The 11,689-nt window shown below is 35.8% G+C and overlaps 1 protein-coding gene across 1 annotated transcript; it reads left to right on the forward strand.

The window, feature by feature from the left end:
* The first annotated feature begins 1,429 nt into the window (after positions 1-1,429).
* On the forward strand, positions 1,430-8,973 carry LOC131785237 (kinetochore protein Nuf2-A-like). The gene is made up of 17 exons (XM_066165597.1): positions 1,430-1,560; positions 1,779-1,861; positions 2,560-2,621; positions 2,834-2,861; positions 3,122-3,191; positions 3,545-3,618; positions 3,908-3,944; positions 4,053-4,109; positions 4,356-4,418; positions 4,816-4,905; positions 5,018-5,131; positions 5,537-5,595; positions 5,729-5,813; positions 6,099-6,205; positions 6,915-7,002; positions 7,138-7,212; positions 8,046-8,973. The coding sequence occupies exons 1-17, from the start codon at positions 1,498-1,500 to the stop codon at positions 8,109-8,111; spliced, it is 1,221 nt and encodes a 406-aa protein (XP_066021694.1). The 5' UTR covers positions 1,430-1,497; the 3' UTR covers positions 8,112-8,973.
* The last annotated feature ends 2,716 nt before the right edge of the window (positions 8,974-11,689 follow it).

An 11,689-nucleotide genomic window follows, 5' to 3' on the forward strand; every position in this document is an offset into this window, starting at 1 on the left:
GAGGGTGCAAGGTTTTATTACCCATATGCCCATCTTCGAGAAAGGAAAAAAAAGGGGAAACAAATAGGAAACGTTCGCGTAGCGAAAATTTCCAAAGTTGTCATAAATGTAAATTGTGAAATAGAAGACTTCAAACGACAAGAAATCCTTACAGAGAAAATATTCCTCGTCTCGCGCGCTCTTCCTTGCATCAGTGAGTCAGTACGCTTTTTAACTGGCTACTACTTTCTATTGTACAGTTTCTGCTGGGTGTGCGGTTCTTGGTCTCGTGGTGGGCTGCATCCTGTCCATACTAGAAGGAATTCAGAATCACAAATTTTACAGTTCTGACAGTGGTAGTAGTCTAAAAAATATCGTGGATCTGCAGTTTTCAAGGCGCACTGTTTTACAGGCGGACTGCCTCAGCCTTACGAGGGTGGCCGTGTTACCGTTCCCCCTCGCACCGCTGCGGGACACGCGGTTGACACCATTTATGTCTCAGGTTTTCCGTTCACGCTCCACCCTCACCGATCAGCCAGGAAGATCGTAACCGAACTGTTTGGACATCAGGATGGATAGCTTTTTATATTCATTAGTCCTTTTGTTTAAAGAGCCGCACTGAATTGAAAAACTCGATGTAACGCGCCAAAGATTTGCGTTTTCACAGCGCGCACGCTGAAAATCAAAATTAACAACTTGGACCTTTACCTTTGCATGACCTTGCTTTGCTGATGTTGTGTTTATACTTTGACGTTAAACTACTTTCTATCGGCTATATGGGAAAGTAATGAATCATTCAATATGATCAACTATTTTCCCGCAAGCAATTAGTTTAGTTCGTTGTGTTTGTGGTTCCCCCAGTCTACACGCGCGGAGGTGAAGCATGACGTCAAAGCCAAAGATCCAATCAAGACATTCCGATACAAAGAGCGGATCGATTGAACCGAACTATTCCGCCATTTTACATGTAAGCTGTACCTATGGCTGTCGATCAACAAAGTGTCAGTTTTCCCAGCGTTAACAACCGACGAAGCTGTAGCAAGGCAAGTCAATGTTTTTGATCACAAGTTGTCATTAACTTCAGACGATTTTGTACGACCGGCAGGTATCGCTTGTGTCACAAAATTTTTCGGTATGTATCGACAGTATGAACTCGAAACTTAGTTTGAGCAACAATTTTTCCTGCTTTTCCTGTTTTGTTTAGACTTATGGAAGCGATAACTGAGAATCGCTCATTATCTAAGCTGTTAGATTAAAGAAAAATCAACAGGAATCCCAACATAGAACAGAATCTTTTTTTTTTTAATTTACCAAATGTTTATGCGACTCGGCTTGTTTCCAGTGTTGTCATGTCAGTGTGGATCAGCTGAAATGATAGATCAAAATCCGGATAAAGAAGAGAATTTTGATTTGTTCCGAGGGAATGTAAAGATCATATGTTACTGAAGTGGGAAAACTATAGTATTGTTCTGTTGTGAATTACTTGGTTGAAGTCTTCTGAATGTTTAGTTTCAGCAGATGAAACGTTTCTACATTGGAGTACTTACAAATTTTGGTGTTTGCCCTGAACAACTTACGCAGGTATAAGATAATGATAAATTAGTTTGCAAGCTTTATTATAAGTTGGAAGGTATAAAATTATGATGCAGTCTTTGCACATGATAAAACAATGTTCATAGATATTTAATCCAGAGTTAGCACCCATAGCACTCAGTGTACTCTATTAACTAAACAGTATGGCCATGCAACATTTTTATTAGCTATTCTTTAAGATTATCTTAAATTATTCCTTTTTATAGCCACATTTCAAGTCCATGGACTCTTTTGAATACCCAGAGCTTCATGAAGAAAGTGCCCCTTTAGTAATTTTAGCACTAGCCATGTAAGTATTAACAAGAAATGGGATATTTCTTTTTTTATTATTTGCACCCACTCCTCCCCCATGTGCTACATTAGGGAGTTTAAGAAATGGTGAAGGTGACTCTGTGGACAATGTCAGTTAAAAATGAACTTATCTCTTGCCTACAAATTTTGTGATACTCTAAAGTCATTTAGATTGTTTCTCACTGTCAAAACTATCTTGATACTGAATATGGAACACAGTATTAAATTAGAAATAGAAATTTTATATATTAGCTATAACCATTCTCGTTCTCGAGAAAATACAAAATTTGGTCATTTCACATTATTGTTTTGCAAAGACCACAAAGAAATTTACAATGCATAGTCATTGTTCTACTCATTAAACCTTTTGTTTAGTGACATTCTTGTTGTCTTTGCCATCATGGTTTTCTTAAACTCCCTATTTTATGAAAGACCACATCTGGGCACTCATGAAAATTGCATTCAGGGTATTCTGTAAAGGGTAATTGGGATTTCTTTCTTGCCTTGTATTCATTACAAAATTCTTCACAATGTTCTTAAGATTACAGTTTTGTTAAAGAAGAAGAACAAAAAAAACAAAAACAAAAAAAACAAAAAAAAAACACCACCGAAGTATATTTTAACATCTCTATTAACTCCTACCCACAAAAATTAGTAATTCTGCATGTACTGAACAGGCTTAATTATATTCTTTAGGCAGCGGTTCATGTTTGCTTGTGGAGTAGAAAACTTCACCATATTTGACATTGTTGCACCAAGTAAGTTCTCCATGTGTATACACATGTAAAACTATTGTTATCAAATTTGAGATCTGAAGTAGAATTAAAATGACCTTGAGTACTTGCTTAGAGAACCATGTTTATTATGAAGATCCACATTGCTTGATTATTATCATGGGATTGTGAAATTTAACTGATTACTTGTATGCACATTTTGTCATTTTGTATCTAAACTGTCCCTTTACTTCCAGAACCAAAGCGTACTCTTCATTGTGTGAGGTAGGCAGTTCTTTCTTATTGCATTTTGCATCTTATAAACTGTACCCCAGCTCTGCTTGTGCCATCACAAACAGCTCTGTTGAGCAAATTGTTTTAAAAGAATGTATGGGTCATACAATTAGTCCATGTAAGAATTTCTTATGTGTAACATGACTGTAAACTTACTAATGATACTTTGCACTTCATGCTTCTCCAATTTCTTAGTTTGAATTTCATTGTGAAGCGTACTAATGAACCTTGTTTATTTATTGTATCTTCAGTGCCATTGTTAACTACTTAAAATTCAAAGCATCAAGGGAGCATATTTATGAAAATGCTGCGGCAGAAGTGGTGAGAATCATTAGTATACAGTTCTAAAAACTACATTCTGATGTTTCATTAGTTTGAGAAACAGACGTCTGATTTATTCGTTTTTCTATTATTATTTTTGCGATTTAATTTACTTACTGTAAACTGATTAGCTTCATCTTTTAAGCACAATCACATTTCATAAAGTTCTATTTCTGGTGTCCAAGGTTTTCTGCCTTTCAAAGTAAGCCAAAATGTTTTTCCACTTTGTGCATGTAATTTCATTGCAGCTAATGCATGGACGTAGCAAAGATGGGTTGTTTGCAACAAAAAATTGCATGAAAATTTTTTTTCTTCAACAATTTGTTTTCTTAATATGATTCCATGAAATCTAGGATTCAGCTACTGAGCAGCGACAACATTTGCTCACAAGAAATGAAGAACTGAGGAAAAAGATTTCAGAACTCAAGTAGGACAACATATTTTATATCTTATAAACACTTAACTTGTGTGAGAAATAATTAAGAGATGTGGTTCAAACATTTTGGATCAGCTGATATTCAAACAATTGTTGTTTGACATGCAGCTCATAGTTATATGTACTGTTCAAACCACTATACTGAAACAGTGTGGTAACAAGTTAGTGGAGTTAATTTGATAAGTATCTAATATTAATAATATTATTATGCAGGGTTGTTGATTTAGTTTCAATACTACTGTAACAATGAAAGTTATTGTCTGTGATTTCATTACCATAGAACAAAACGAGCTGAGGAAGAACAACAAGTACAACAGGTGATACTATCTTGAAGTTGTTATAGAGTTTGGTTTTGCTTTTCAATTATAATATAAACCATCCCTGCAATAAAATTTGATTTTTTTTGTTTGTTTGTTTGTAACTAGCTTGGCAGTGAAGTGGAAGAGCTACAGAATGATGTCAGTGAACTGAATAAACAACAGGTATATCAATAGTGAAATTTTTTATTGGTTCATTTTCAGTGTTCTTATTTTCAGGTGGCAACTATTACAATTCACCACATGTAGTACCTCTCAGGTACACATGAATGGATTGCTCTTCTGGTTTTAAAATGTCTTTTACTTGTTATGCTTAAAATAAGGGAGAACAATGCATGTCCAAGACAAACTCGTCATTTTATGACAAAAAACACTGGTGCACCTTTTAACTGCTGTGTTGACTTTCCAAAGGCCACTGAGGTGAAGAAATTTCAAAAACTGAAGACCAATAATGCAGATCTCTGTTCAAAAAAGGTAGGATTTTTTATGATGCAAGATTTTGAAACTATGCAGGTACATTGTGCTGTACATGCATGTCTTGTGTATTCAATTGTGCCACAGACTGTTTTAAACACTCTGTGAAACATGCACACAGTAATTGTGCAGGTAGTAAAACATGATTATACTTGTATTTTCCCCTTTTTAAGCTCAACTGTACATGTATATTGCCCAAATCCTTGTATAAGGAAAAAATTTTTAAAGCAAGCTACTTACCAGAAATAATTTCTAGCTACATTATATACATTGATGAGTTGCATGCTTCTAACAGTACATTCTCTCAAGATTTCAATTAAACATGTACTAGAGAATTTACAATCATTTCAACAGTTGGAAAACATTTTAATTGTGCTTTTTTTACAACTGTTTTTAGGCTGAGGAAAAAGCACTAATAGCAGCTTTGAAGCAAGACACTGATAATCTTGCAGCAAAGATAGTCCAGTCACCTGAGAGATTTAAAGGGGTAATAATTATAAACTGCAAAAAAAATTTGATTTTTTACAGGTTTAGTTACTTTGCACTCTCGGTAATACCCAACACATGATGTCCTGTGGGTTCTGTTTTGTTTTTGAAAGGAGCTGGCTCGTCTTATGAGTGCATTGCAATCTGTGAGAGAAGCTAGGGATGAAAGAAGTGCTAGACTACAAGAGATTTGCACACAGCAAGATAGCAACTTGCAGTACACAGAGGTTGGTTCAAATAAAATGTACCTGGTATTTATTTTTTTGTTTCATCTTTAACACTTGATCAATGCCTCAGTCCTTCTTGTCATCATACAACCTATTTAAATACGCCTGTAAAGTAAGGCATGCATAACTGCACTTGGCACGTACAACATACTATAACTGTCTAAGTGATTTTCTATTGAGGGAAAAAAGGAGGACGAACCTGGGTTAGGAGAGGTGCTTATTTTAAATTTGGGCAGATAGGAGAAGCCTGGGAAGGGCGGTGAATTACAATGTGGAAGAGGGGTGGAGGCATAACACTAGCTAATTTTTCAGCCTTTGTGATCAGCATCTTTGAATTATGAAGTTTATGATTTTATTTGCATGCTAAGTTAATGCTTCCTTTCATTTCCCTTTACCTTCCAACAGGATGGCCAGACAGCCATCAGAATGATCAGTGGGATTGGTGGTGACATGGATAAACTGCGGTACATTATCTGTCTTTCTACTTAACTTCTACTGGGTGTATTCATTAATATTGTGCAATGCTTTTTGATCTTGTAGCTTGTTGAGTATACAGATGTTCTTTACTTGACTCTTTGGTTTTTTTTATTTTGGTAGTGAGTTGACCTCCCAGCTTGAGGAACTTCAAGATAAAAACATCAGCCAAAAAGAGTTGCTGAGAGATATGACAGCCAAGATAGAGGTAAAACGTGTACAGCTATTAAATTTTTACAGTGTATCATTGAGTGAATGAAACATCAAGGTTTTTATTGACAAGCTGTACATGTAGCCTCAGTTTTAATGAATTTAGAGTCAAAACAATTTCTGTGCTGTCTTTATACAAGTTTAAAATTTTGATTATTGTTTTGTTGTCCTGTTTTATGGTTTATCTAGATGTGATCTACATGTAAATGTACATTTGCTATCATTCTAGAGAAAAAAAAACTATGCAAATAAAGTGATTTCTGAAGCAACTCTAATTTTTTAGCAACTACGCCGACAGCTAGCCTCCAAACAGGAGAAGCTTTCTAGACTGATGCGGCAGCATGATAAAAAGATTACTGCGACGCATGATGCTAATGATCAAATTAAAAGGTAAGAGCTTTTAAGAACCCCTTTGTGTTTTAACCCCTTCCACCCTAACATCAGCAAGTACATTCTCCTAACTGTTCTCTATACATTTTCCATGGGGCTGAGAAGGAGAATTTGTTTAACAATCAAGAACATCTTAAGTTGGTGATCATTTCCTTCATTTTTGTAACCTTGGATATTGATTCCTTGGTGATATGGTAAGGAGAAGTAAGATGTAATAAATATGTGTTCATTGTTCATCGTGGTGTAAGATAGGAGATGAACATTATTTGTTTGTCTCATGATGGAGTCACTTTGGATGTTGATCATGACGTTTCGACTCCAATACTGCTAATCTTCATCAGGCCAGAAATAAGATACTTGTTTCTTTTGGGGGTTAAAGGGTAAACCCTTTAACTCCCATGTGTGACCAAGACAGAATTTCCCCTTACAATATCAGTACAATATCAACCAGATAAGTGATGAGAATAAAGAAATATATCAATTTGGGAATAATTATTTGATTCAATACTAAATTCTCTGAACTAACATTATAAGAATTGTATGGTTGACAGTAAGGAGAATTACATATTTGATCTGGGAGTTAAAGGGTTAAGAAATTGCAACTGATAGATTTTTTTTCTTTCTTATGAACTGCAGTGCCTGTAGGTACATGACAGGGATAAAATACATCATTGGTAATTGATCATTTCAATTTAATCCATCTTTCAAGGGAACATACATACTTAGAAAAGAAATTAACAGAAAAGAAAGACTACCTGGAAGGAATCAGCAACCAGATAAATAATCTGACACAAATGGTCAGTATCCTCCTGTTTTGTATCAGAATTTGAGTTCACAGTCAACTAAACCAGTTAAATATTGTTTTACAAACAAGATGTATACATATATACCTGTAAATGATTGTCATCTTAATGTTCTATTGGAATCTTTAGGTAAATGAACAGGAGGATCTTCATGAACAAGACATGAACAAGCTACGCACAGCATACCAACAGCTGTTAGCTCAGGTACGGCATTACTGTACATGCTCAGTCATGTCAAATATTTCCTACAGTGAGTGGTGCTGTAATTCTCTTGTCTAACTGAAATTCATTCCCTCGCTGATCAGTCAAGATAATTGAACGTTTGATCAAAGGAAGAGCATGTTTTCAGAAATCATGTATTTTCCATCTCAACCAGATTATGAGCTCCTGATTTCTACCACTTGGGCAAAGCCTAAGTCAACTTGTAATTAACAACTTAACAACACATCATTCTTATGTTTTTATTTTATGTTGTCCACAAATGAACTCTGTTAGGCTACTCACTTCACTTACTATCTTCCGTACATTTCGGAACAGACACCGAGTCACATAGCCCATCAGAGAGCAGCGTTTGTGTTCAAGGATTTATACAAATAGAGTACAAATATAAATAGAATGTCTTTCAGTACATTTTGAGACACCAAAAAGTTAAGTGAGCCTTTAAGAAGTTGTCTTCTTATGCGTTAAAAATTCATCTATTGATGACGCCATTTTGAATCTTGCTCAGCAACCTGGCTACTCTAATCTGACCGATAACAATCTCACTCATCTTTTTACCATCTCCGTGTTTGAGTGACAAACTCAAAACTGAGAGGCTGGAATGTTGTCATGTCTACTTTATGTTATGAAATCCCAGCTTCTTAGCAATAAAATTAAATGACCAATTTTTGATACCATCTTTAAGAAAGCAAACGTACATGTAAGTTTGTAGTGCTATTTTGGTTCTTCTTAAAATAAAGACATTGTTTTGAGCCACCTAAGGTTCTGTTGGTATATTCAATCATTTTCACAACATTCTTTTTCAAACTTGTTTTCAGCTTGAAAGCTACCATCAAGGACTTAACAGAGGTTGGGATAAAGTGACGAAAGCCAACAGCAGATAAGCTGTATAGTAATGATCTGTTCAAAACAGCGCATAAATCTATGAAGTTGGAGTTGTTTCTAATTGTTTTAAAACTTCGTATAGCTAGTTGTAAGTGGCGGGTAGTAATGTCTGTACCCAGACCAGCTTAATTCGAAGAACTGTGCCGATGTTAAAGAAAGCTAACAGTGCAACCATTTTGAATTACAATTGCGCAAGAAACATAGCGCTGGAAAGTGCTACAATGTGTGATTTCGCCATTATTACTTTTCAAATGACCACTTGCACATCTGTAGGAATGTCTCTTCCGCAAATTGTAGCTGAGAAGTACAGGGTTCTGTACTTAACTTCAGTCTTTAGGGAGAAAATATTGTAGGTACATGTATCTCTACCTGCATTATTATGTATTATGTCATATTCCTACGGATTTACATCTATGTAACTCAGGATTTTATGTAAGACGTGGAAAGCTCTAAATAAATAGAGTTCAGTAACTTCTCTTTTAGTTAAATTTTAATGATTTTGGTCCAGGTGGAACCTACAATTAGAAACACACATTCTTACGTCTGTTTTTTTCCTAACCAAACAATGTAAAATAATGATCACTAGGTTACCTTAGTTATTTGCAATTATCGAGTCTTAGTCAAGCGCCGACTAGACGCCTAGAACATTCATTAACTGTTCAAAAAATAACCTCTGGAAAGCAGGTCTCTTTGAGTTAATTAGCAAGTTGCAAGATCTATAATAGCAAGGCCTAACCTCGCATGAAATATTGCGTGCAGTCTTGACTGCAGCCTCGTACTGCCACAGTTGTCAACCTTATTCACTCAACGCATGTGTGGCAAAGGAAAGAATTTCGATTAAAACTGACCCTTTTGAGGATAGCTTGTCCAAGCATTTATTTAGAAAAAACTGCTCTCGTAAGTATCGGCAAAGTTGTTATTATTGATTCTCTGCTTTAAACTAAACTTGACGTCTTATTTTAGCCTTTCTCGTATACTAACAACTTCTATTAAGTGCGAATTACGTACTTGTTTCAAAAAAGGCAGAATCAGTCTTGTTCTAAAATAGATCCCAGAGCGTACGTCATTTTTCTGGACGCACCTGCGAAGAACCAATGGAAAACGAGAATACTAATACGATTACTACGATGCTAATGATTTGAAAGATTCCGAATACAATAATAATCGTCACGTCCACGAAACGCGAAACGCTAACTTGCGTAAAACGACGTTTGCGTTCACATGTTCAAACTGCATGAAATTTGATTTGCTGAAGATTGAAAGCCGCGTGCGGCAGTTGCACGTAATGTTGCGTGTGGTTCGCGCGGCGAAGGAACGTTATGTCAAGTAGTGCGGAGGATGAATGCAATTTTTACTTTGACAAGATTGCGTAATATTGCCTTCTGTAATTCTACGATTTATTAGCTTCAACAAGAAATTTTGGACGATCCGGTCAATAGTGCGATGCTTATCTGGGCTTACATATTCTATTAAAGTTGTTGCAAAGATCTAATTTTTCCGCGCATTTGTTTGCCACACGATTTGTAAGAGAATGTCTAACTACGCAACTATTTAGTAAAAAATTTTAGGCTACCTGTAATACCACTGATAGCCTTAACAAGGACATTGAGTCCCTGTAAATATGTTTGTGTGCTGCAGCAAGTTAAGAAAAAAAAGGGTTTGTATGGATGTGAACAGGCGCATTCTTGACTCAAAAATCTGAACAAGTTTTTAATAAAAAACAAACTCGCCAAGCTCACTGACGTACCCTGGTGTAAGAATTGTATAGAGGGAAATGAGCTAAACGAACGTAGATCAGCCTGGAAAACTCACAATATTCAAAGTAAACACACGGAAGTAAGTTTGTTTAAATCTATTTATAAACATTTTCACTTATTCATAGGGGCTCATTGTGCGAGCTTGGGCTGCCTGTGGTAATATGCCACAATTTTTATTCTTTTTTAATCGTTTATTTCCTTTGTTTTTAAAGGCTCAAGGTGTTTCCAAGGACATTTTTGTGGCAAGTGTGTTACTGATATTAATAACTAACCTTGTGCAATAAGATTCAAAACTAAATCGTGCGCTAAAATTCACAAAAGATCAGTGACCAAATTATCGCCTAATAGCCCTATAATCGCATTCTCATCATTTTTTTTTCCATTTAACCTCATAATTACTGTGAGGAAAAATTATTGAAGCTTCTGCCATGCGTGATAAAGTTCGTCATTGGCAAATAAGATTAGTCGACGTACATATTCAACAGCCAATCGGAAAGTAGTCCAAAACCCTAACTGTTAGTTGCATACCGATCTATGACGTACTTCAAAGTGCTATATAACAGCTGCTAAGAGCATTCTTACGATAAATTGTACATCAAGACGGAAAGACTTTAACTTGAAGAACTTTTAGAACTCTTCATCTTAACTTCCTTCGTGGGCAGTTCAAGGTAAGTTTTGAATTGCCGAATTTTCCAATTTCCAGAAACACGAATTGATAAATCTTATAGGAACTAGTAACTTGAAAATTATTTGTTGAGAAATCAAGAAAACTGCAATGATAAGCGAAAACTGTATGACGATAAACTCGTATCATAATCAGCTGGGCAAGTTTGTCAGCAGTCGTTTTCCATAAAATGGAGGTAAATATTTACCCTATTGCAACCAAAAATATCGGCTAGCTGTTACAAACTCGGAGTAAATTGTGGGGCTGAGACGGCATCAGTACAGAAAAGAAAGGCAATTGATGGAACGAGGTGATTGAGTTCGTGAGTGTGTCTTTTATACTGAATGGAAACTTGATGAAGTCAAGGAAAACATAATTGCTTATGATAGCTTTTGTTACAGTAGGTATCAAACAGAATGGACGAGTAGTGTTCACTCGTGACTGCAGCTTCTTCCTATCACTGTAGCTTGGATGCCGCTCACTCTAGCAATTTGAAAGAATTGATTAAGTTGATTAGATAATGCTCAGGTGCATCCTTTGGTTGAATTACTTTTCAATCGCTACCGCCTATTAGCGACCTCATGAGCCAAAAAAAGATCAGTGAATTTTTAATGAATACTCCCAGACAAGTATTGTTTTTGTCTGGTACAAGGAAAACACCGTAAAGTACGGGATTATAGCTTCGTTAATGAGAAGATGCACAAAGCTTCTGTATTTTATTAGGTTGAGAATATCTTTTGAGGTTGAAAATATTATTTTACTGCGGAGCATTTCATTCAGGACAGATCGCTTAACTTTACACAAAATGTTTGTTTGGTTTCAAAGTGTAATTCAGCTTTAGTGCTTGCGTAAGGGTTTTCATTGGAAAAAAAAGAAGAACTAAAGCACTATCGTCTTCAATTACTCTTGCCTGATTATGAAAGAAATGCAAAGACAATTGCAATCACGGTTTTGCTGTTGTTTCTTTCCCTTATAGTAGTTATGCGAATAGTTAGATCAACAAATAGATTGAAAAGCACTCCAGGTCTCTCTTGATTTCTAAGCTGTTGAATCAGATACTGCTTTGAGGTGTTTCTGATACTTTCTTGGTTCTGCGGATTGTGCGATTGCCAAGTGACTTCACGATACAAAAGACTGAACAATGCAAAGGAAACTT

The sequence above is a fragment of the Pocillopora verrucosa genome, chromosome 4, assembly GCF_036669915.1.
Source record: "Pocillopora verrucosa isolate sample1 chromosome 4, ASM3666991v2, whole genome shotgun sequence".
NCBI lineage: Eukaryota > Metazoa > Cnidaria > Anthozoa > Scleractinia > Pocilloporidae > Pocillopora > Pocillopora verrucosa.